This window comes from Crassostrea angulata, chromosome 3 (assembly GCF_025612915.1).
Source record: "Crassostrea angulata isolate pt1a10 chromosome 3, ASM2561291v2, whole genome shotgun sequence".
Lineage (NCBI taxonomy): Eukaryota > Metazoa > Mollusca > Bivalvia > Ostreida > Ostreidae > Magallana > Magallana angulata.
In genome coordinates, this window is record NC_069113.1 from 36,211,469 (window position 1) to 36,238,958 (window position 27,490).

A 27,490-nucleotide genomic window follows, 5' to 3' on the forward strand; every position below is an offset into this window, starting at 1 on the left:
TTCTGATATACGTTGCCGGTCCAATAGATCACAGTCTATTGACCGGCGGTCTAATAGATGCAGTCTATTGACCGGCAGTTCCAAATAGACGCAAATATTTAATTTGTAATAAAACAACAAAATCCCTTTGATTAGGTAATAATTCACATTATCCCTATTTACTGAATACACTGGGCATTAAAACGTTATTCCAACTTGTCAATATCAATGTCTACAGAGGCTGCCATTTCTGCACCAGGAACGTATATCGCACGGCCTCTTAATAAGATAGGAGATCACGTGACGAAAAGAAAAATCCCGACTTTTGATAGCGCGATATGCCAAGGATTTGTGAGAAGCAGTGCGTATCAGAAAACCTTGGCAAGCAAAGAAGATTTTCTATATGATTGAAATAGTTTCAATTGTGTTGTTTTTATTTTAAAGGACGAGTGCACTTATGGGCCCCGGTAAAAAGTGAAAAAATGAAGAATCAAATTAAGCATATTTTTCCCCTAACATAATCTATTGATATCTATTCCATAAGAATTAACAAGTTTTAGCGCTGAATTTATTGTTTATAAAAAGCACGAAGCTTTAAAACATAGCAGGGGTCAGCAGACATTCGTGATTTTGTATAGTAAATCGAGGACGGGCATTCATTTTAAAGCTTTTGTTTACTGTCAGCCTAACCGAGTACAAACTTGTGGAAAAGACAAAATACACATTATACATTTAGTAAACTCCTGTGAAAGTAAGAAGTTTGTACTCGGTTAGGCTGGTAGCTAAAAAATGAAAAACGTATGAAAATTTTAAGGTTTTTCCTATAGCAAGCGAAAGCTATTACCTGCGTGACCCATGTTTGAACTCACGCATGGAATAAATTATTTCAAACAATCAGGTGGTTTCTATCCAGGTAAACGTTTGTCAAATGTGCTCACTGTAAAACATGGACATGTTTTGATCGCTTTCCATCATATTTGTATGGTCAGGAATGTTTTTTGTCACTAAGGTAGTATGCAACTTCAAAGCTTTATTCGATTTTTTTCTCAGACGTTAAATAATGCATAAAGTATCATTCAGCAAACGCGCCAATCGATCCACCAACAGAGCAATGTTGCTTTAAATGTCTCCTCCCTCTGATTTAAATAGACACAATTCAAGTAGGTTCGGATCGTTTTTCCGGATTTAGATTATTTATAGGCATTTAAAAATCCTCAATTTTTTTGAATTGTATGCTAATTTTGGTAATTTTAAGCGTGCATATAAATCAGATATATCCATGAGTGCTTAACTATTACGAGAAAAAAGGAATTTGTTGATATTTTCTACATATAAACGGCACTGAAAAAGGGCCCATTCTCTATAGCTTAAGTGCACTTGTTCTTTCATGTCCTAAGTACTTCCTCGTAACGTTTTTAAAAAAGAATTAAATTGTAAAACATCAAATTGAAAATGCAATTTGATACACTGGAGAGTATGATTTAACAAACAAATTTTATTGAAATATTGTGAAAGCGGAAGACCCCCTTTGCTGTATAAATTCTATTTTCGAAATCATGATAATTAGCCATCCTTTAAAATAAATGACATTACCTTTCTTCAGCATTGGTGTTTTGTTGGTTCATGCGAGGGGCTATAATGTGGATTAGGGCATGTTCCTTTTAATGCTCCAATCGTAAAATAAGGAAATATGTAACAAAAATAAGATGTTTGCAATATTTTTCATAAGAGAACTTTTCTTTAAACAGTTGAAAATGAAACAATTTAACCGGGAGCTTGGACTTTGAGTGGTTGAATCAAACAGCATTGTGATGTGTGTCTGTCTATTTCGTTGTTGGCCACTCGGTCATGGCTCTTTGAAATAAACAAGATTTTTCTGGCTTTTGAGCCAAGACCACACGATCTGTGCATATTTCACTAGAAACCAGCGTCATTTTTATTTTGTTTTGACGCAAAAAAGATAGTTATTTACATCTCAGCGAAAGTCCAAGGTCTTGTTAATATAAAATGGTTCTAAAACTTTTTTTTGTTAAGTCAATGATATATAATAAATAGATTATTAGAACGCTTTACAAGAGATCTTAGGCTGGTTTCTATGATAATAATCAGCATCTTAGTTACACATTTGCAGGTTTCCTAATTTCCTTAAGTTGTTACACGTGTGGTAAACAAAAGAGGGGGAGATAGTGTTAAAAAAGCCGAAGAAATAATCTCCTTGTTTCACTAATTCCTGAATCTCCCTTTACATTCTCTTTCGTTTCCTCCTATCTGTATTATCAGCATTCATTAAAAAAAATTTTAATTGAAAAGTTAATGTTGAAAATTTTGAATTTAATCGGTGGCAGTTGTAATTTTGTTTTCTCTGCCAACGGATAAATTCCACATTTACGACATGACAGTACACGCAGTAATTATATACTATATTATATCATATTATATTATAATTATATACTATAGTTATATTTATTTTTCTTCTTCAAGCAAAAATTCTTATATTTTCCGAAAGGACCTTAATCGTTTAATTATTTTTGATACTTTGTGTTGTTAATAAACTATTGGGATCCAGTACTAGTTTGTAAAAGTGTCAATTTTATCTTCATCTCTCTGCAAATAATTAATATATACCCTGGTACATGTCCTCGTCACTTAGTTACTATATACACAGAAGTCTTGAGCATATGCATGCACAAATATCTCGGATCTGTACACAATTAATAGATTAATGGTAATTATTTATTTATGATATGTATATGAATATAAATTGACCTAGCTGATCCCAACTTTTCCTTTCTTAAAGGACCTGGTTTATAGAACTGCCGTACTGGGGAAACTGTACTGAATTTGAGAGCATACACTGTCATTATTGTTATTCACACACATACACACACACCGACACACACAAAGTCAAACAACCGTTTATGAACACAAATACACAGAAATAGTAACACATATTAATTATTCAACAACACATTCAAATATGTGTGTATCTTGATCTATTAGTTATTGGGATTAATTCATAATATGTATCAATAATCCACTGTATAGATCAAAGATTTACGTCAAAATATAAAGAACGGAAATGATAGTAGAATTCATTCATTGAAAAGTAGTTGGAAAATCATATCTTTTACGTCATTTTACTTAGGCTGTTAATATTTAAACATTATTTACGAAATTACAAAGATAATTCTGATTTGTAATTCAAATCAAAAAAGTCTTTTTTATGCTTTTTTATCATACCTTAAAAAACGGCTCCCTCGTTATATCAACCTGTTCTATATTTAGAACCCCTTGGAAGACCGGGGTTGACGTAGTTGAATATCCACACGGACGGCAATTAAGCATATAAGGAAGCAGACCCCACCTCCAAACTGATAACACTACAGCGATAATCTATTAATAGATAGCTGAATACCAAAAGCATGACTGATTTAATAATGAAACGGTGTGCATAGTTCCTTTCCCTTAACAAAGTATGGCGACTGGTAGAGGTTATTATTACAAGAACGTCGGTTAAAACATTTTTACTTTTCCCAAGGCTTTTTTAAAAAGATACTTTAAAATCAGAATTTCATTCATAGAAAATATTTTACTACCGTTAAGGAGTTCTAAAAATCCTACTGGCAGGAAAATTGAATTTATTATAAAGGTAAGCATCTCACCCAGCTAATACGAGGGTTGTTCGGAAATTATTGAGACATTTACTCTAACTTCCTTGTGTAATAAGATAAATCATTGAAATTTCACCAGGATATAAACCAGGATGTCCATTATTATCGTAAAAATGTTGAAGTTGATGACATCATTTGTGTATTCCTGGTAAGCTAACAAACTTACCTAAATCCAATGACCCGGCGCAACCACAAAATCATCGCAATGTTACTTTCAAGTTTTTCCTTGGCCCCATTTTTTAGAACACCTTACAAACGAAAGGAAAACATAAAAAAATCTTCATTTTTCTTCTTTTCTTTTTAATTTAAAATTGCAACAGTTTAATATATTTTCCATTTTTGATTTTTTGTGAAAAAACCAAGTTATTTCTTCCCAAAAGTAAACTTACTGTGAAATTGCTCTTACAATCAATTTTATATATCTTTTAACTGTTAAAATCAGTTTGTGTATCAATTTGTATATATCTTTTAACTGTTAAAATCAGTTTGTGTGAAAAAATAAGTACTTGATACATGTATTTAGTCCCTTTGTTTTTAAGTCTAGTTAAACAATCAGTTGAAAAAAAACTCGACTTACTGAAGCTTTTGACCCTTTTCCATCGTATAGTTTTTATTTAGGCAACTTCTTGGCCCAAAATGTCTTTTTCCGAGGTTCACACCAATTTCATGTGTATTCGCTGCGCCGCCTTGACGTCAAAATTCAATGAACCATCTCAGTCAGATTTCAATTGCTTGGTAAATATATAAGTACTCTTCTTGCATTTTAAGCCATACACCAGTAAAACTTACACAAAAGTTAGTCACAATAAAGAGCAAAATGAACATACATAATTTGATTTCTTTCATCAAGAATTGTAAGTCTAACAACACTTAAAATAAAGATGTTTAACTTTTTTTTTAACTCCGAGTGTGTGCCTGCGCCGGGTACCCCGACCACAGACTTGTTTATGTATTGTCATAAACAAACTATTAATTATTTTGTAGCATTACTTAGATCATTTATTCGGTTATGTTTCTTCAATGTTCATACCAATTTTCATTAAAATCCGCCGCTTAGAAAGAGAGATATTTGTGTTGTCTCAATAATTTCCGAACAACCCTCGTAGATTATATGTACATCAATAAAAAGGTGCTTATAATAGACTCTAAACAATGGCTAATCTCATATGCAATATATGCATCTTAGACGACACCAAGAGAGAGAGAGAGAGAGAGAGAGAGAGAGAGAGAGAGAGGGTATGTACATGTAGCAACCTACAATGAATTTTCTATTAGAGACACTTGTGTAAACATATAAAAAAAATACTATGAATACCACCTTTACGATAACTTCTGAATCAATTTCTATATGAAGAAAAGATAGACCTGATGATGAAATTCTCTTTGTTATATTGTCGAAAATGACCTTGCTCGAAACAAGGGCTATATATGCAAAAGTATCAAAAATTAAATCCACAATTGCGTTTATAAGTTATTTTCTAATCAGATTATCTATGAACATTAGAATTGCGCCAACTCAGAGCGAAATAAGCTTATCTTACACAGCAGCGGGGTAAGGAAGGGAAACGATTCTAATTTGGGTAATAATTTAGCGAAATACAGCTAGTTTCTGAATTTTTTTTCTTAGAATGGCGTAAAATGTAGGTGTTTTAGCACTCATATGTGTAAGCTTCTATTCAATAAAACACATAACTATACATCTAGCTTTCGTTTTGGCTATTTCTTACTTTCGACATAAAAAGGAATTAGTAAAACACCCTCTATTCAGCTACTAGGATTTATCTAAAATGTAATAAACATTTGTGTTTGGTTCGAAAAATTAGAAACTTAAAATTCACAAATCAAAAACTCACATGGGCATTATAACTTCTGTTGTAACGATACTGACCCGGGTTTAAGATTGAAATATTGATCCCGTGGTGCTTTTCTTACGTTGAAAACTAAGACCAGTAGTAGGCCTCCATCGGTCGCAGACGACCATGGGATATTGTATCCTATTTTGTCTTTCTCTGACAGCAACGTTTGCGGCTGAATAGTCCTATACGGGAGAGACATTCTTTTCCGCAAGAGTCACATCTGTGAATGATTTCTGATCTTTAGGCGCTTCTTTAGTTGTGTGCGTTTGTTTTCTGCTGCATGCACAAGCTTTTCTTCTCTTGACTTGGTCTGTCTAAGTAGTGTGGACCTCCATCTGGGTCGATCTGCTGCTAGGTCTTCCCAAGATCGCACGTCAATATCAAGGGCCTTCATGTCTCTTTTTCGACTTGAATGGAAGGTGTAGGCGCCCAGTGCTTCGTTTTCCAGATCTCAATTCTCCATACAAGATGTCCATGGGAATACGTCCGTCATCCATTCGACGCACATGCCCGAGCCAGCGTAACCTGCGCTGTCAAAGCATAGTGAACATGCTTGGAAGGTTCGCCCGAGACAGGACTTCGGTGTTAGGCACCTTGTCCTGCCATGAAATGCCCAGGATGCGGTGCAGACATCGCAGATGAAAGGTGTTGAGCCTTCTTTCCTGCCTGGAATACGTTGTCCACGACTCGCTACTGTACTGCAAGGTGCTGATTATGCATGCGTTGTATACTGCCATTTTGGTACTAGTTTTCAGTGTGGGGTTTGTCCAAACTCTTTTTGAAAGTCGAGCAAGAGTGGATGTAGCCTTTCCGATCCTCTTATCTAGCTCAACATCCGAGGAAAGGTTGTCAGTAATGGTAGATCCCAGGTACGTGAACTGGTGGACGACGTCCAGTTGGTAGTCGTCGATGGCTATAGCTGTGGAAGTATCCTGGCTTAGAACGTTTGTTTTCTTTAGGCTAATAGTCAAGCCAAAAATCCTCACAGGCCATTGAAAAGCAGTTCATCAACGTTTGCAGTTCTTCCTGGGTGTGGGTGACAACTGCTGCATCGTCGGCAAATATCATGTCCCGGATGAGTCTATCGCGGACTTTAGTTTTTGGTTTAAAGCGAGAGAGGTTGAACAGATTACCATCTGACCTGGTACGTAGGTAGATTCCTTCAGTCGGTGCACCAAATGCATGTTTGAGGAGCATGGCAAAAAAGATACCAAACAGCGTGGGCGAGGACACAGCCTTGTTTGACACCGCTATTGATGCTGAATGGCTCCGAGGAACTACCGTTAAACTGTACTGTCCCCTTTATATCCACGTGGAATGATGTCACTAGGCTCAGCAGTTTTGGAGGGCATCCAATTTTTGGGAGAATCTTGAAGAGTCCATCTCTACTGACTAGGTCGAACGCTTTGGTCAGGTCAATGAAGGAGATGTATAGCGGCATCTGTTGTTCTCTGCATTTTTCTTGAAGCTGCCTAAGAGAGAAGATCATGTCGATCGTAGACCTCTTTGAGCGAAAGCCGCACTGTGATTGGGTATACACGATCAGCCAGCTTCTGCAATCTAATCAAGATCACTCGAGCAAACACTTTGCCGACTATGCGTAAGAGGGAGTTGCCTCTATAGTTGTTGCAGTCGCTTCTTTCTCCCTTGTTTTTGTAGAAGGTGACGATCTTTGCATCCCTCATGTCTTGTGGCACGCTCCCATCTTCCCAGCACTCACATAGAACCTTATGTAGGGGTGACAACAGGGAGCTCTTGTACTGTTTAAGCAAGTCTGGAGGGATTCCATCGTTACCAGGAGCTTTTCCTGAGGCCAGGTTGTCAATAGCCTTACTTAGTTCTTCTAATGTTGGTTCTACATCAAGTTCATCCATGGTTGGCAGGCACTCAATGGCGTCCAGGGCTGAGACAGTCACAGTGTTCTGAGTAGAGTACAGGTCTGTGTAGTGTTCAACCCATCTCTCCATTTGTTGGTTTTTGTCTGAGAGTACTACGCCAGATGATGACTTGAGGGGGGCTGTTTTGCACTGAGTTGGTCCTATGGCTCTTTTAATACCATCGTACATGCCTCTTGCGTTACCAGATATAGCGGCTGTCTGGATGGTCTCGCTGAGTTCTTGCCAGTATTCATTTGCGCAGAGTCTAGCCATCCGCTGGACTTTTCCTCTGACAGCTCTTAGAGTCAGAAGGTTCTTCTGACTTGGTGTTCTTTTATATTTCGCCAAAGCTATACGTTTGGATTCTATGGCAGGAATCATCACAGAGGACTTTGCCTCGAACCAGTCTATTGTCTTTGTTGTTCTTTTACCAAAGGCTTCCAGGGAAGTGCTATGTATGATGTCCCTCAAGGTTCCCCACCTTTCCTCGGTTGAGGTCCCTTTTTGTATGAACTCCAGTTCCTGCTCAAAGGTTTCTGCAAACTTCTGAGTGAGTTTGGGTTGCGACATGTTGCTGACGTTGATGCGAGGAATGCCCTGTTTCCGTGAACAGTGGAATTTTTTTGGTTGCATCCTAATTTTACAGCACACTAAAGAGTGGTCAGTATCGCAATCAGCTCTATGATAGGAACGCGTGTGTAGAACACACTTTATAGAAGAACGTCGGACTATGATGAGGTCTAGTTGGTGCCAGTGTTTTGATCGGGGGTGTCTCCAAGACACTTTGTGCTGAGGTTTGGTCATAAAGAACGAGTTAGTTATGCACAGGTTGTAGTAAGTGCATAGTTCAAGCAAACGTTGGCCGTTCTCGTTCATTTTGCCTACACCGAACTTACCAAGGCATGATGGCCACGAGTCATTGTCTGCACCGACTCTGGCGTTGAAGTCTCCCAAAAGAATGAGCTGCTCTTTGTCAGGGATGTTCCTTATGACTGATGACAGCTTCTCGTAGAACAGGTCTTTTGTTTCTGAAGGTGACGTCAGTGTTGGTGCATAAACACTAACAAGGGTGATTGGACCTGTGGTGGTATTTAGGCGAAGGGTAATAAGTCGTTCTGAGCCTTCGCCATCTGGTTCTACCGTACTCAGTAGGCTGTTTTTGACTGCAAAGCCTACACCGCGCTCTCTTGGCTCATCAGAGTGTTTTTCCTTCCAGAAGAAGGTGTAGTCCTTTTCCTTCAACCTACCAGAGTCTGTCAGCCTAGTTTCCTGAAGAGCAGCGATATCTACGCTTTGTCGAAGGAGTTCGTTGTTTATGACTGCTGTCTTGCGCGTGCCGTCTATATCCTGCATATCGTTGGAAAGTCCCGTCAACATTGTCCGGACATTCCAGCTTCCCAGTTTAAGAGCTAGTCTCTTTCTTTGTATATGTTTGTTGCTTGGTATATTACAGTCTACAGTTCGGAGCATTCCTAATCCCCATGCATCCCATTAAGAAAGCAGACTGTGGCGGGACAGTACCTTATTGACTGGGGACTGCCAAGCTTGAGGCGGGCGGTAACTGTCCAGTGAGACACGACGGTCTCTCCCACCGTCGGGAACAACACCTGGCGCCAAAGCTTTACGCCAATCAAGCTGCGGCTTATAACCGGTAACTGCTGCTCTCCGTGTTGTGTCCACACTAAAAGAGAGACTGGAGTGTCCTCTCCAGATGGTAGGATACAAGCCAGGGCGGTAAATATGGAGGACAGGCTGTTGCCCATGCAGGAGGTCCCCCTCTCCCCGTCACTAGTAGACCCAAAGGAGCAACAGGTTGCTACAGTTTGGCACTAGTGCCGTCGCAGGAGTTGCCGGTGAAGCGTTCGTGATAGCGCTGGACTGCCTTAGGGACTCCATCTCCGGATTTTCCTCGAGCTTTACTCCTGAAGCCTTTTCCAGTATTCGATATTGCCGCAAGACAGCGGAGGTTTGTGATCAGGGTTTTCCTTCCCCTAGATGAACTGCCTTCCCATGCTGACGAGTATCATCTCCCCGAGGTAGCTTTCTCCTGTTGTTCAGTTTCTAGACCTATAGAACTGATTATGCTGATAGGAGAAGGGCCGGGCATGGGCAAGTCACTGGTGTCTCTTAAAGTATGAACTCTTTGAAGAAGATTAGGTCGTTCTTTCCTCAAGACACGTTTCCTGGACGACTTATCAAAATAGCTAACTACAGCGGAAAATTAAGTTGTACTGCGTGCGAGACCTAATAAAAGTTTCTAAGAAAGACTTGACAATGCAGTTCGGAGACGGAGAAAATTAAGACCAAAAGCCTTTAATTTATACCCGCAGTCATTTTTCAATAGCTTGAATTTTCTTCTTAAACTCTGGCCTTTACTCGTTGAAAAAATGACCTTGTTGAAAATTACAAAGTTTTTAACTTTGAACTAGAACTTGCTTTATGCGATTTAAATAAATCTACATGGTATTTTTATACACTTTTTCGTTGAGTGTGTTAATAAACTTAAGGCTTATTGGGCATTTCTGGAGAACCATACAGACCAATTTCAGAAACGAAATGTTATACTCTAAAAGGGAGGATCTGAGCCTATTACCTACCCATGAAGTTGGCATGAACATTATTGAAAGCAGAAAGAGCTTTAGTTTTAAGAAAAATTACATTGTTGCCATCCTGTACAAGTTAGGTTGCTAAATATTTCATTAAGCAGAACTTTTTATTTCTAAAAAAAATACGATTGTTTTCAATCCTGGTTATCTTCGATGTTCATAGTAACAGTCAAAAATATCATAACAGTACATTTTTAAAACAAAATAAACTACGGATAAATACTGGTTTTCAGGATGGACATAGATAGAGACATGTACTATAGCATTATACAGGAATGAGAAGCCAAATTGTCTAGAGTCTGACATCATCATGATTATTTCGTCAAGTCCGTAATTTTTCTGAGGTCGCTGTAGGTTTCCACCAATCGCTACATTTGCACGTAAATGCATGTACATGCAGTCGCAAACCACTAACGTTTCTAAAGTACACATGCACTCAAATAAGGAATGATAGAAAAATGAACTGAAACAAAAAACATCGCTGTTATAAACTTTTCTCTTTAGATAATTTAATAGTGTTAGCCTATTGTTATATCGTATAGATTACTGGGTATGTGTAGATATGTCGTATTGTAAATTAGGAGAGTGTAAATAAAATATCTCAAAAATTACAGCGTAAAAACAAAATTCACAATATGCTATAAGACTGCAAATTGTGTATTTACACCCCTCAGCTAATATGTGTAAGAAGGTATTTCTGGACTGTGGTTTATGGTTTCGAGAGACTGTTTATTTAAAATTGAAGATGTATATGTTAAACATATTAATCTAAAGAACAAATATGAATTAACTGTCATTTTTCATTGAATAAATCAAATATATATATAAAGGGTGTTGTGCACAGATATGCGGGGTTTTTATCGAACGTGGAAAGGACCTTTAAATACTCATAACACCTGATGAAGAGTCATATAAAATATATTTGTATAGACACATTACGTAGACGACTGTATTTACATAGCGGGTATGTTCCGTATGAAGGCAAAAATACACAAACATTTTATTAGATAATGATCAAATGTTAACGCACGAGGGACGGACGAAAACAGAAAGCAAAAGGTCACTTGCGAGACTCAGGTTACACAAAAATGAAATATTTACGCATATCACTTCAAAGAGGTAGATTTTTTATTGGAGCATCAACACTTACAGAGATAGTGCAAAGGCAAGAAAAACGTTTACTTTTTTCAAGAACAACTTTTCTCCCAAAAGGCCCGGTAAATTGCGTCCAATTTTGAATCTGAAGAATTAAACAGATTTCTAAAACAGATTTCTAAAACGAAAGAAATTCAAGATGCTGACCTTGAAGTCTATTAAAGAGGCGCTAAACCCCTAAGATTGGACAGTTCCTCTAGACTTGAAAGATGCATACTTTTTCGTGTCAATTAATATACACATCTAAAATTTCTCCGCTTTCTGTAGCAGGAAGACAATACCAATGCAATGTCCTTCCTTTCGGTCTGTCATCTGCCCCCAGGAATTCAAAAAACAAATTCAACAATTTACCCATCCCGCCCCAATGTAGTCACATTCTACTCCCGGGGACCATTTGAAAAAAACTTGAATCTGTCTAACAATTCTTCCACACAAGTTATAGAATATAGAGTTATTGAATAGAATGAATTTCTCTGTGTATTTTTAAAGTTTTTAAAATAGACCTTCCTTTTGTGCCCCCCCCCCTCCTTTCCCCCCAAAAGGATCCTAATTTGAACAAAGAAGATGGAAGAATAAGATGGGGCAACTGCCCATTTGGTTTAGTCGTAAAATACAATTTCAAATTTAATATTTTTTCAATTAAATATATTTGATATGCTATGATACAAGTTTACAAAAGGGTAATTTTTAACTATATTCAGCTTGAAATATTTCAAAAAACGATAAAAAAAAAATCTTAATTTTTGGTATCGAACCCACAACCTAAAAACACAAGTTATATAAAGTTACCTAGTGTCTGGTGCTCTAACCACTGAGCCATTTCATTCACAACAAAGTGTGTTGTTTAAATTCTGTATGAGACATTGGCCACGAATTTACGGACTTGCATTATTATTCTAAAACGTTCAATTGCTGGGCTACAAAATGGTATTTTTAATGTATAGTGGGTCATCTTTCCACATTTTTATTTATTAAAACCAGTTTAAATTCCATTAAACCGCATTTAGACTATGACAAAAATATGGAGCTATAAGATAAAAGGCATTGAAGTTATAAAATTGACATTATTTGGAGGTTTTAAATCAACCTATTGCAAGTATTTGAATTATTTAAGGGTTACAAACCTATGTTACATTAAATATACATTGTTTTTAATCATTTTAAAAAAAAATCAGTTTTATTGATATTTTAATTTTGCAGTATCTAATCATTCCTTATATAGGCATTTTACACGCCTTATTCACCCATCTTCTTTGAAGCTACACTATCTGAAAATGATTAACACAGGCTACAGCTAGTCTGGCCAATTGGTTTTCGATAAAAATTTTCTCTCTATATGTTTATTTAAAATTTTGTCCCACCCCTATTGTGGTTCATCCCTACCCCCGGGGATCATGATTTAAACAAAGTTGAATCTATACAACCTAAGGATGATTCCATAAAAGTTACAGCTTGTCCAGTCAATTGGTTTTGAGAAGAAATATTTTTTTAAAACGTACCATTTTTTCATCAATAATTCTTAATAAATAAATGTACCTTTTAAAGGGGACCGAATATTGACCTTTGACCAGATATCTTAAAAGAAGGCAAAATATACGCAAGAAAATAAAACCAAACTTATATTTTTATAACACAAAAAAAATCACACTTTGATAAACACAAACATCTCACAGCTTGCTGTTTCTAGTTTTGGGTTTTTCATCTTTTAAAATACTACTATAAAAAAAACCAACAATTAAAAAAGTTCTTGAAGTATTTATTGATTTGTATACAAAACACAAACAATTTTATCATACACATCACACAAACAACTTTCTTACAATTTATCATCAGTTCTTTTTTTCTAAATCCATATGACTTATACAATCGATATTTATGACTTATAAAATTCTGTTTTCAAGATTTTTATCAAATTCCAGGCTACAGATTCTTGTTGTACATGTTGTTATGGCAAAGATTTTTCTATTTTCAAAAAGGTTTAAAAGAAGCATTTTTTAATTGATATGTTTACACATTAAAGATATATCCATTAACTACCAATATTTTGAAAGATAAAAATATTAATAGCATTTTTTAAATTGTACCTACAGTTTTTATAATACAATACTTTAATATCCATCAAAATTAATTCTTCATTATAGATAAAAAGCAACAATACCAGTCATTTTCAAAAAATTAAGTCTACAATAATGTCATATCTGCTTCAGGATTACAGCATTTATTATTTTCCCCTTTATCTCACATTCAAGTCACAATAAATTCCTCTTATACATAAAAACCATATCACATATTATGATGCGTACATTATCTTGATGACTAGATATATAGTAGTATACACAGTTCATATATCACTCTTAATTATTGCTTTGTACATAAGTATAAAAAGTTTCCCTTAGTTTAAAAACAATTACTGGAAGATACACAGAATTAGATACATAAGAATTAAAGCTCTTGCTTCAAAATGTACTAAAAGTATGTATATCTATAACAGCTTAGGATATACTAGTGAATCTTATTTTAACTTAATGACACTACTGATCTACTCTTAGCTATATAGAGAAACTTTGTGTCTAAATCTCTGATTTGATTTTTGAAAAACAAATACTATTATATGTATATCTATTAAAGTATACTTGAATATGTTATTAATTTTAATATGTGAAGTACATGTATCATACCTCTCTCATTTAGAAGTACACACATTCCTACAACTTTTGTACAACCATTTCTCACCAAAACAGAAAATAATACTTGATATTTTTCAATGAAGTCACATTTTTGTTGAGGCTTATGAAATGCACATTCATTGTCAAGCTGCATATGTATATTTCAAATGTTAGTAATGGAAATGTTGATACAAATTTTATAAAGCAAAATGTGCAAGAAACATCTTTATGTTACAGCACTTTTTATACATTTACATGTTGTTGCAACTTATATCTTAAAAAGAAAACCCATAAATGTCACTGAGCACTGTTACAAATTATGGCTATATTCACAGGAATGGATTTCAAATGAAAGCAGCATGTTAAAACATAAATCAAAATAAATAAAAACACAACTTCCACAGAGCAATGCCACTGTTTTGACAATATATTACTGCATCATGCTGTGATATTGCACCGCAACATACAATGCCAATTTCAAAATATCACAAGAAATACTTAAACATTATAAACACATTTTGAGATACACGATTCATGATCTGACAGAATGTGAGATTCTTGTTTCTTCCATAAGTTGTTGCAGCCTGCGACCAGAAACAACTTTATATGCGAGTTGAAAAACAAGCACACAGTACACACATCAAAAGCAACCAAAACTTTTCGATAAAACCATCACCTATGTTTAGGTCAAGAGCACAAGTCTTTCTGGAACAGTTCTCAACCTGTAGAACTATTTGGAGGAATGCTGGATGTCTAACTTAGCACACTGAGTGCTATCTGGAATATCATGGAGATGAACAGATGAACTGACTACAGGGTTACTGCTATTGATAGTGAGGGGTTTCCTGACCCGTTAGAAGTCGATATATTGAGGTGGGCATTGTCTTCATGTGAATCTGCAAAAAAAAAATAAACAATGATGTAATTTTTAATAATTAACCTGCATAACTGGCATTTATAAATCAAAGATATCATATGATTATGAGTAATTAAGGTCTGACAAGTTCAAAAGTAAAAGTGTGGATTGTGTTGAATATATGCTTAATGGGGTAAAAATCAATAGGATAACAGCTTATTATTCAAATATCTCATGAAAGTGTTTTGGTACATGCTAAAATGAGAGAGCTTCAGGCAGTACATTACTTTTTTAATCTTGTCTACAGAAGGCAGAAAGAAAACCCCATCATTTTCCAAGAACATGCCATTCATCAGCTAATTAGATGTTATGAAAAGGTTCTTCACATGAAAGACTTATTGATGCTCTCCTTTTCATTAGCTAAATTTGATTGGTTGGAAATATCTAATTTTATGAACTACTAAGACATCTGAAAATACCAGCTTCAGATGGAACGACATCTACGATTGTCTGATAAGCTTGTCAAGAGACAAAGCCTTTGTCAAGAGACAAAACCATTTAAGATCAGAGAATGCGACCATTTAAGATAAAGATCACTTCTTTTTAGAATTCAAACACAATTATCATCCACTTTTTAATCTAAGATAACAATCTTTAGAAGCTGTAAAGTAGATATTACCTCCCCTACAGAGTTGGCTAGGAGGGACACAATCTTTTCATGAGGGACAGCTACCACACTTTGATTATTGATCTCGATGATTCGGTGTCCCACACGCACCCCTCCCCGCTCAGCTATTCCGCCTCTCAGTAAACTGCAGATCTGTACAAAAGATGTGGTGTTTTTTTCAATTTAATATTTTATGTGAATTTTACAAAATGTTTTATCAGATAAATATCAACAAACCATAGCATTGCATTATATACAACTGTTGGAACAATGAAGCACAATATCCGGTAATATACATTTCTTAGCAGAACATATCATATTGAGGAATTTTCATAATTTTAAAAGGACTATTCTAAAGAATGCTTATAAAGCCTGAATACATTTGACACCATTTTGAAAAATCTTTACAGCAATTTTAATTTTGTTTAACAAAAAAAAGAATCAAACATCAAGACAAATTTCCTACAGACCAATACTGTGGAATCATTAGAATTTGAGGTGGCTCAATTTTCGTGGTATTCGTGGGTAGCCCTCACCCATGAATTTACATCCTCCACAAAAACTAATTATAAAAGATTTAGTTTCCTACTGAAACTGAAAACCGGCGCATCCACGAACTTACGGTACATCCCCATGAATAAGCAAAAATCTCATAATCCACGAAAATTGGCCCCCACGAAATTAAATGATTCCACAGGACACATAAACAGTAAAATGGGTCAACATATCAGTTCACTTAAAAGTTGATGAGATCTCTATAGTTTGGAATTAATCTGCAAAAGTCTGACTTTTCACCATATTAGTTCAACTGATTTAAGTTAGAAATCTAGAATTCTTGACATCTTGACAGTATGTAACAAAGAACATACCACTCCATTCTGGACACTGAATCCCAGCTGATACTTGACGTCGGGTCGCTTGATCAGGACCTCCACCACTGGTGCACAGGGAACCACCGTTAACTTTACCACTGTCTGGTTCTTACTTGTCTAGAACAGAAAACCATTTACATACTATACTGAAATTGGAAAATATTCAACACATCATATACTGTGGAATCAATTTTATTTGTGTCAATCTTCGTGGGTAGCCAAAATTTTCCTAGTTCGTGGGGACGTTATTTCGTTGGTAGCAAGCTTGGGGAAATTTTTATAAATAACAAATGCTTGCTTACAACTTCTTGAGGATGTTAATTCAATGGCATTAAGGGTTACCCACAAAAGCAACGAACATTAATCCCCCACAAACAATGACGATTCCACAGCATTATTTTTTTTTAATAATCTCTCTTAATTTCAATATCTGTTTCTGTTATATAGTCTATTTTTTTCAATTCATTAATGCAGCAATTAAAATACAGTGATACTGATGTAGAAGTAACTACCACTATGTCAGCATACCAAACTGAATTACATGAAAGTGTAAATATCACAAACAAAGTAAAGAAGTGACCAATAGGATGAAATATTTTAATAAGGGAATGCATTCTCTCCCACTAAATTCACAAGAATTGCTACCTTGATGTAGTTTTGACAGGCTGAGAGAGGGAGCCCGACCAGGCTGATTCCATTGATGGAGATGATCTGGTCCCCGATGTTTAGCTGTCCACAGCGGGCGGCCGGACCTGAGGGGTACATGTTGGCCAGAACCACGGTCGGCACCATGGATCCCCACCCTGACTCCACTATCACAATACCCAGCATCTCTCCCTTCATTTTTGGCACAATAACCTGCAAGTTACAACCATATTTATTATTCTTCCTGCATTTTTGTTTACCTTTTTTGGGAGTTGATTTTAATCAACTCTCCTATGCAGTTACTCTGGCAAACCGAAAGTGAAACAGTGTTTGGACCTAAGCACAAATCATCACCGCTGACAAGACTTAGTTCTTGAAAATAATAGAAAATTTGATGTAATGTATGCTGAAGCATTGTTTTTCAAGGAAACTTATCTATAAACATTTTGAAAATAGTCAGATTTTATAAAATACGAACAATTTAGATATTATTGTAGTCTTACGTGTTCCTACGCCAGAGTTTAATAAAGTCTCGTTCAACCAGACGCTCGGCTGTCTCCGTAAATCTCAGACAGGCAGAGAGGCTCTCTTGCTTGTCGGAGATTAACGGAGACAGCCGAGTGTCTGGTTGAATGAGACTAGAGTTCGATATCGATAGTGCTTTGATCCATACAATTTTTAGAATTGTTTCGATTACTAATACATAGTTTGAAATCTATCTTTAATATTACACAGCATGATTCATATAGGTTTTCTCGAAATTCTTGTCGGAAAAGTCTAAAAATTCATATAATAAAAAGTGCTTAATTCAAATACAGACTAGAAACTAATTGCCATGCAAGATAAGTTGATTTTAAAATAAATGATGATCGATAAAATCAACTCCCATCAGTACTTCAGTACTTTGATTTTTAGTTTGCTGTTTATTTTTTAAAACTAAAAAACATGTCTACACATTGGTCATATATGATTTTAATTTGTAAATTCAAGAAGAATCTTCAATTCTACCTGTTACTGTTCAATTATCAGTCAGTCAAATTCAACAACTATCTATTCAAATGAATCAAATCTACAAATTCCATTTCAATTTTGAAAAATTGATATCTTTCTTATTTTAAGACATCAAATATTCAGGAATGAATTAGATAGTTTATTTTTTTAGTATTCGAATCAAAGTCATTAACAAGAAAATTTCAAATAAAACTGTGCTGAACCTCGATCACTGATGCAATTATTCATTCAATTTTGGGGTAACCGTTATTTTTCTACAGAAAACAAATTATAATACTCTAACTTTCCTTATTCTCACATGATTTAATTTAACTGACCACTGCTTTGAAAAACTTCATTTTGGGCCATATTATATCAGAAATCAGACATAAAAACAATAATTTTGTTCATTTCTTTCGATTTCTTTATGATCTGACTGCAGCATCACATTCATCAAATAGATCACCTAAAGTTGCAGTGCATTATATAAAGTACGATTGAATCTTATCATTCAGCCAAATCAATGTCAGCACGGACAGTAAACAGCAGGATTAGATGGATTGGCTAATTCATTTACTGCTGCATGCCCTTTATTACAACCTTGGCGGTAGTGAATACAATGACTTGGTAAGACTGATGAAGCAGATTTAATTTTTTATCTATTTAAAACGTATGTCAAATCTATGGTACAAACATCTGAAATACATGTATATTAAGTAATTTAAACAAAACCGAAGTTCCAGCTTCTTCATACTGACCTTTTCTGTAAAGCAAAGGTACCCTAAGTATATTAGTGCAATATATATATATCACATTAGAACCCAGTGAATAATGCATGTACTTTTATTGAACTAACTGAACAGTAAACTGTATTTTTCTGGGAGAAACTCAGTCACAGCACTATACAGGCCGAAAAAGTTCTCTTCAAACTACCAACAACACCCACTTGCCTATCTTTAATCAGAAATAATCAACCACTTCAGAAATGAAATCAAATTTGCCCTCCATCAAAAACAACATTAGACAACATTAAAGAATACCATAATATCACGGATTGAAGCTCTCATATGCATTAGCACATAAGAAAAAAAATACTAGCTCACCAACTTGAAAGCAAAGCCACTCTTGATCAAATCAATATTTTAAAATTCACTTATAAATCAAGCAAAGATTTTTATGGCATAAGATAATAAGAGCTGACGAGGAGGAAATTGACAGTAGTTTTCAACCAAATAAATTATGAATGATGCGCTCAGTGGCCAATGACCTTATTAATAAGACAATTAGACTAAAAACCACCATACTGGATACAGATTTAGCAATGAGAACTGGCTGCAGTTTCAATTATTTAATGCTAAATCCTAATAATATCCTGTTTTAAAAAAACCCCGTGAGTCTGCTAGCACTATTCACACTGTTCTACCCTATCCTGTAGGATCAATGTCTTCTCTACCTAAAGGAATCCAATTAAAACTTCCTGCTGTTCCCTCTATCAATGTCATTCCTCGAAAAAAGAAAGACTTTCATTTCCTGCCGCTGAAGACTGATAGCATGACGGCAACAACAGAATGCTGCCCTCCTGAAAACAATTTCTTAATGCCTGAATTAATAACAATTTGCAGTGTCTAGTAATTGTTATACACTGTATATCCACGCCATTCCACATAACAGCTTCTGACTTTTTAAAAAATCAAAGGCCGGAACGGCCACAAAGGCGTCGAGCTGACACTTTATTTTATATATAGAATGCTATCAATAATTTGAATTTCTCCAGTTCTCTACTAATATCAAATAATACTAAAATATAAAAGTAAATGAATTATGTTTCGTGCTGCTTTAAAAACAAAAATCAGTATATTTTCTTATAAAATACGTAGTGATGCGTTTATAATACAATAACTCATCATGGTTACAAAAATCGAAGAAATTTCAAAGTTCAAAAAAAATATTTTCATATTGCTTTAAACAGTCTGAGAACAATTTTCACAGGTTCATAATTTGAATACATTAACAGTGTGTCCCTAATTATAATAATAAAACATACTTTTATTTATATCAATTCCCGTTTGAAACAAGATAACCTATGGTATGATTGTTTACAAACAAATCCACAACACGTGCTATCTAAAATGCTCAACCAAACCAACTGTGTTTTCTTATTGTAACAAAATCATTAGATACGTTTATCGCTTACATTTATTTTGGAGACCGTGCCCGATAAAAAATATATTTAGATATCAAATTTTATTTCTATCGGGCACAGTCTCAAATTGAAATATAAGCGATAAACTCCATTAATATTTTGTAAATGTTTACTCCTTATTGTATTCATCCGCCATTTCTTGATTAAGCAAATTTATACTTATGCAATGAGTTGTCAATATCCAGGGAGGCAAAGTTGGGTTTTTTGGTGCACAATTTAGTTGAATAAATGGAATAAAAATCTTGTAATATGTTTAATACTTAAAGGAACTTATTTCTTATGCGTATTTAAAAGGCGGTGCAGAGCATGAATTTGGATGATTGCCAATCCAGACGATCGCTAGAAGGCTGCCGAGCATTAGCTCGACGCCTTAAAAATCAACAACATAATTTCAGATGCATATTTTCAGCACAAAAGGTAATAAAGTTTTCATGAGAAAGAGGTTACACATCACCAGATGAAGAAATGATCCCTGTATCACACATTCAACTCAAATAAATTTCAAACTAACAAGGTTTGCCAAGAATTAGGCATAAGAAGACAAGTTTGATTGAAAACACTATTTTCCTGCAACATTTTTTAAGGATAGGTTTTCTTTCTTTTTGATCAAATATGATTCAAATAACTCAGCTCTTCCTAAAGTTCCCATGTCCGAAAAAAAGGGGGATTTCCATCTATGATGATTTGATCCAAACAGTTTGTAGTAATTTTTCTTATTGATTTTTGTTCTATTTTACTGTTATTAGTAATTTTCTTTGCAGGTATAATCTAAGTCTAATCAGAGACATTTATTTTATTTTCCCCTTCAGGAAAGTCTTTGAAGATATAAATTTTATTCATTGCCTTCTATATGATCATAATGTCATCATAATCTGTTAACTTTGTGTAAAAGCATTGTGAAATACGTGCAAAATTACAACCATACAAACTCCTACGCTCTAGCTACTTAAAGCCACTTTGGGTATAAGTGTAATAAACTTTCAGTATTATGAAGTCAGTAATAGAAAATATCCTACTTTCATAATATCTTTTCCTTATAGAGGTCAAACATGACTAACCTTCCATTATTTTCAATTTTTTCCCGTCTCAGCAATGTAAAGATTTTCACAATGTAGTTTCAAAATTATATATTTTCATGTTATTGATAAGATATTTTTTTATATGGATATATAGTTTCAATTGAAACAAGAGATGTTTGTAAAACACTTATGCCCCCCTCCCTTGGAAACATCCACAAAGAAAATAAACGTAAACTGCAAATAACTGGAATTTTTTTAAGTCCAAGGGGTATAACTCTGTCGAAAATTGCTCTATCATACCCAATATCAAACTTGACCTAGATATTATCATAATAAACCTGTATACCAAATTTCATTTCAATATGTTCATCCTCTGCGAAGAAAATGAACGGAAACTGCAAATAACTGGAATTTTTCTACGTCCAACGGCCATAACTCTGACGAAAATTGCTCGATCAAACCCAATATCGAACTTGACCTAGATATTATCATGATAAAGCTGTATACCAAAAATATCCTTCCAATATGTTCATCCTCTGCGAAGAAAATGAACAGAAACTGTTGATGGACCGACCGACTGACAGACCGACCGACAGACAGCAGCAAGGCAATATGCCCTCCCTTCTTTGAAAGGGGGCATAAAAATATAATATGACTTAATTGATAAGCATTCAATTGCATTTTGCATGCTATAAATAGAAAACTAAAAATATTTTAACTCCAAAAATGACCTGGTAAGACACACTGATTCTTTTGGCATTAACATAACAGGTTTAAATGCAAATAAAGAAGAAATACTTTATCAAGGAAAATTACCTAAAACCTTAGGAACATCGTATGTGTCCTTAAGATATAAATTTGACCCTTTAAAAATGAATTGAAAATAACAGAAATCAGAGAAGAAATTTTGCTAACAAAGTAAAATAACGATCACAAATTGTGAGAACCAGCTAGGGGGGCAGGTTAGTCAGAACATGTACCTCTTTCTGGCGTTCCTTATTAGAGAACAAATTGAGCTCCTCCCCATAAATTTCTTGTTGGTTTAGGACTTCCTGATAGTCAATTTCTTTCATCAACGATGGATCCTCTATACCATTGGCTTTCAGGAATTCCATATAAGCCACTTGAAAGGCCTGTCCTATGGACTGTGCTATTAGCTGGGCCTGGAAAATATAATATAATGGTTATGACAAAATGCTGGTGTTTTTTTTAATTCTTTTATCAACCAGGATTGTTTAAAAGATTATTACATATATTTTTGGCAGGAAATTACCCTTAAACTTTGTTTTCACATCTGTATACTTAACATTCACAAAAATCACTTACTAAAACTACTCCTCATACTTCTGTATACATATGTACTTAAACATGGATGTTCATACAGTTGTATTAGAAATTAATTTACTTCCTTAATTAATTCCTTTCTTTTTTCAAAAATTCAGATTAGCTCATATATCTCTGTCTCATAGCAAGGAAATTTTAGCTATCATCAACAACTGATAACAAAATTCTACCCATCCATCGATCAATCAACTCTCCAAAGATAAATCTTGACTTTCTTGTATTATATAACCCAATTCCCTTTTTAGCAATTTTCAAATATTGTAATGGAGATTGAAACCAACATCATCTGCTATTCGTGACGCAAGAAAAAGACCTATTGTATACCTGTAGGAATTTTATTTTCAACTTTATTGACCCATGTTTACTTGAAACAAATATAAAACAAATTTTGTGAATACATAGCAATATAAAATCAGATCAAAATCAAGACAAAAATGGAGCAAAAAAGATTTTCTGTATCTTTTTTTTTTTGTTTTTCATCTTCATCAAAGGAAAAGCTTAATAAACTAAAATACAATCAAATTTAGAATTCATTCCCTCTCTTCAAGGATATGTGAAAAAAGAGAAATTTTTCAGAAAAAAAAATAAATTTCATCGAAATAAGCTTTAAAAGTAAAAAAAAAAAACGGAATAAATGCAAATGCAATCCCTTGTTTTAATTTTATTTTTTCAAAACTCAGAGATATCTCACCTCCTGTTGAGCTTCATAAATAACATCCAAAGGTTCATATTTAGTTGAGGTATTATATGATCGCAGTTTCACATTGCCTCCAATGGCAAACATGTTAGAAGATTCCGTTCCAGATTCAAACATTATGGAAAATTTATCAAATTCACTTTCAAACATAATATAAAGCTCCAAATAAATAACAAAATCTATTTCAATTCAATTTCTCCATAACTTTCTCCAGCTTCACCATTGGAGCCATCTGACACTTTTTTCTCCTTATTCTGAGCTCCATTACAGCAAACTCTAAAAACTTCAAATCTCCATCATTGCACAGGTTTTGCCTATTTAGTGGGAAATGGTCAAATTGTTTTCATCAATATCATCCTGAGCAAAGTGAATCGGTGGTGAAATATATTGCTCCTGATTCTTAATGCACTTCTAAAATCAATAGAATCAATGTTTATGGACTCCAGTGAAATACATATCATGTGATCAGTGCAGCACAGGAACCCAACTAGCCATGCTTCAGTGCGCAAAATAATCACCCTGTTGGTTTTTTCTTCATATTTATAGCCGTTTGAAAACTTTTGATTCTTTGATGATGTGCAGTATTGATTCTATCATATTACACCCTGTTTGGTATGAATATTCTCTTGTAGTTAATCTAGGCTTCCAAGAGAGCATTGAAAAATGGCAGCTTGAAAGGGGGAGGAGGGAGGGGATAATGAGATGGGGTTATTGAAAACACTGAATAATTAATAACTCAATTTGATAAATTGTATCTTCAACATTTCAAGCACATGAAATGTCATATTACACTTTATCCATTTACTGTAGAAGCACATATTTTTGTTGGGTCAAAGTTTTGTTGTTTTTAAACCAAATAAAATTTTGTTGGCATTTAATTTCGCCATATCTTAAGAAAAATTCGTCATTGGTTTAATTTCGTTGATTTATACTGCCAACAAAAATAACAAAATCAAATCCTCAAGGAATATCTCTGCTTCAATAGCATTTCATATTGCTTAATATTCAAAACAATGTACCAATAGAAACATGGAGCAAGTGTTTTTTGTTTAGAATATGTATACATGACATTGTGCAGATGTTTTTGGTTTTTTTATATAAAAACTATATCTATACATTGTGTATTACAATTTAAACTTAAGTTTAAAGTAGTCCGAGTATCGCACTACGTCATAATACGGATTTTACAATATTGGTTCGACTTTTACAAAGCGTTTTAGATAGCCGGTATTGATGTTGCTCTACATTGCTGTTGTAAACAATGGCAATAATAAGCAATTAGAACGGTAATATATGTATTCTATGAGAGATTGAATGTTGAGAAACTCGATTCTGTGAAAGTAAAATGAAAAACGAAGTTTCTGATTAACCAGGATCTCAGGTATGCTTATGTCTTCTATGTTTTGACCCCCCCCCCCCCCCCCGAATTTTCCTTTTTCTTTTACTAAAACCGGTTTAAATTTCGAGACAGAAGCTATTTCGAATTTAATCAATCGTCAATTAATTAATGTTTAAATCATATTTAACATTGTTGACAGATCTAGGCAGAAAACTGTAGCAAAATGTGATTTTTACGGATTTTTTCGTCAGGGTCTACTTGGTTTAGAGCTTATAGCGTGAAAAGTAATCCGTCAACATGTAATTTATTTTACCAAATCTTTTTTCTAAGATGTCAATCTACAGAATAAACTCCATGAATTTAAGTTTGAGTCCATAAAATAGTAAAAAAATGACCAAACGCGATACTAGAATTGCATTTTTTGTATTCTATTTTGATACATCAGGTCCATAAAGCGTACTTACTTACAAAAAGAATGTGGGCGCTTAAGATGTAGATTCGGCAGGAATCTGGGCGCACAAGGAGAGTGAAAATTTCATCAATTGATTTTGAATATTTTTCGAATTATAACCGTTATCTGGTTTCTGTTGGATGTGGAATGAGTGGAAAAATATTTGAAATGCAAAAGGTTTTATTATAATATGGGTCTAAATAAAGCAACACGATGCAATTCATGCAAAATCCTACTTATTTACAACTGTTTTTAAATGATCTTGTTGTCTCTGGGTCTTCTCTCCACAAATTTGAAACGTGTAAAGGTTACATATTTCAACATTAAAAATGTCGCTTTTTAAAAAAAGATGGAGAGATGACCCAGAGATGACTGATTATGTACTTTTTCAAATTATTTTTTGAAGGATAAAAAACAAAGTCCATTGATATGACAGTGTTGTTTCAAACAGTTCTTTATAGAGCATATATTGACAAGTCTCCGTGGCTCAGTGGTTTCGTCCTGGATTTAGTGAATACATACATTCAGTGTTTTGGGTTCAAATCCAACTGGTGGTATTTTTAAAAAAAATTAAACTATTTTGTTTTAAATGTTTGTTATTATAACATGATGTTGAATTATAATATACCGGTATATTTTAATTTGTTTTTATTGATTTCTAGATCTGCTGTATGAACACTATAAAAAAATTCTGTTCTTATTACTAGTTTTTTAGGATATACACAATATAACTTCATTAAAATATGTTTTCATTAACATTTCCAACTAGTTATCGGTTTACCTCTCATTGCCATTTTTTGAAAGCTTTGTGGGTTTTTTAATAACCGGAATAGCCATGTACTTCGACTCTCAACATAATATATTCTTGTTGAAACCTGTACATAGCCTTTCAAGGTTATAGACATTTAAATCTTAATTGATTCGTGTCGAGGATTCCTGCAAACTTACAATCTTGTGCGCTCACTTTCTTTGCACAAAATTATTGATGAGATATGGCTTAAATAAATATTTATACTCTATTTTGTATCTTCAGTTCTAATTTTCCCAAAATTGGTAATTATTTTTAGGAAAAACGGACGTCTGGCAAATTTCATAATTGTCAATAATTTTCGCAAGGGGGTACACCCGTCTGAGAGGTGATAACAAACAAACTAGCATGTAAACATACATATTTTCTTTTGTATATGTATTGATTGAATGTATATTTATCATTTAAAGCTAAGCTTTTAATGATTGAGCCCATTTAGTGCCGAGTATAGGACTACCTTAAATATTAAAAAAAACTAATAATAAATTCTTCAAAAACAATAAAAAAACAAACCATGGACACTTAAATTAAAAGTTCCTACAACATTTCCTAAGATAAAAAAAAGTTTTTTATTCTTATTGTGATTAAAGGAAAAAATTATCATTCAAAAACAGATGTCAAAAAATAACGAGGGGGAAAATCCCAATGTTCTTGAACTTTTCACCTTGGATTATAGAAATAAATGATTGGTAATGGGCACTGATTGTTCTTCCTCCCTAGAGACCAACTGGTTTATAACTGCTGGGCTTTCACTGTTAGTGTAATACATGATCAGTATCACATAAAACACAGGCCTTGCTCCTTTCACTGCCCGTTATGTTGGATCACTGATTTAATTGGTTTTACTTATCAACTAAATTAGATTGTTAAGTGGAATGGAATGTTTACAATAAAATTCATATACCATAATGAATAACTTGCATGGATGCTTTCAGGTTTTTTATCTCCCAAATAAATAATCAATTTTTTAATTAAAAAAGTTAATTCAAAAAGTTAAACTTCATGGATTGTTCCTGAATATGGCAATCAAGCATCCTTTCCAAACAGTCTTTCCCATTATCTATTGTTTGCATCATATGTATCTTGCAGTAAACACTTAATTCCTTTTCAGATTTCATCAAGGGCCTCTGTCCTAAGCATTGATTTCTTGGTTATCTACATACAGCGTACTTCTCCTTGATGTAGCAGGTGTTTTTTGCCATCCCAATATAGTCCAGAGCCAACAGCAAGTTCCTGTCTGGAGGTCAGAAAACTTTTCTCCAGCAGAGGAGCCACCATAAAAGTGACAAATAAAAAACATAAAAAAAAGACAGCAACATAAAGAGAGAGCCATTAAGACAAAAGAGAAAGAGTTTTTGCTGGTTGTTGTGGTATCTTCACCATTATCATCACACAGTCGTAGCTGTTGAAGTTGATGACATAGGTTCAGCTTCTTTCATTAAAACCTGAGACATGAATCACGGGCTTGACAGGTATCTGATGAAAAGTGCCCGGTGACAAGAATCTTCATGGATTTTCAATTACAGTAGTTTATCATCAAATCAATACACTGCTCAGCAACCTAATAATCGTGATTACATCTAATCACTACCATAGTAGCAGGAGGACTAGATAGCCATAGAGTACACCTGGTTTAACCTTTACATGAACTGGAAGATTTGTGAAGGGGCATTAGTGGCAAAGAAAAGTTAAGGCTCTCAGCTAGGAAGATGAATTCTTCTAGGGCTCCCATTTATCAAGTGATGATGTAATGTCTATGCAAAAGGAAGTGGCTGACAAGTTTGTTACA

General features: G+C 34.4%; 2 protein-coding genes across 14 annotated transcripts in view; both read right to left on the minus strand.

Moving 5' to 3' along the window:
- LOC128178796 (uncharacterized) overlaps positions 1–1,615 on the minus strand; it is a 48,299-nt gene extending 46,684 nt beyond the window's left edge. For both annotated transcript variants that reach the window (XM_052846155.1, XM_052846153.1), the window contains exon 1: positions 1,573–1,615. In XM_052846155.1, coding sequence (XP_052702115.1) covers positions 1,573–1,604 — 32 coding nt within the window. In that variant the 5' untranslated portion in view covers positions 1,605–1,615. The remainder of the gene's footprint in view (positions 1–1,572) is intronic.
- Positions 1,616–12,884: 11,269 nt separating this feature from the next.
- Positions 12,885–27,490, minus strand: part of LOC128178794 (amyloid-beta A4 precursor protein-binding family A member 1-like) — a 36,434-nt gene continuing 21,828 nt past the window's right edge. For all 12 annotated transcript variants that reach the window (XM_052846152.1, XM_052846151.1, XM_052846150.1 and 9 more), the window contains 5 exons: positions 22,043–22,225; positions 16,851–17,063; positions 16,203–16,322; positions 15,346–15,486; positions 12,885–14,706 (listed from right to left, as the gene is read on the minus strand). In XM_052846152.1, the coding sequence (XP_052702112.1) occupies positions 14,635–14,706; positions 15,346–15,486; positions 16,203–16,322; positions 16,851–17,063; positions 22,043–22,225 (729 nt within the window). In that variant the 3' untranslated portion in view covers positions 12,885–14,634. The remainder of the gene's footprint in view (positions 14,707–15,345; positions 15,487–16,202; positions 16,323–16,850; positions 17,064–22,042; positions 22,226–27,490) is intronic.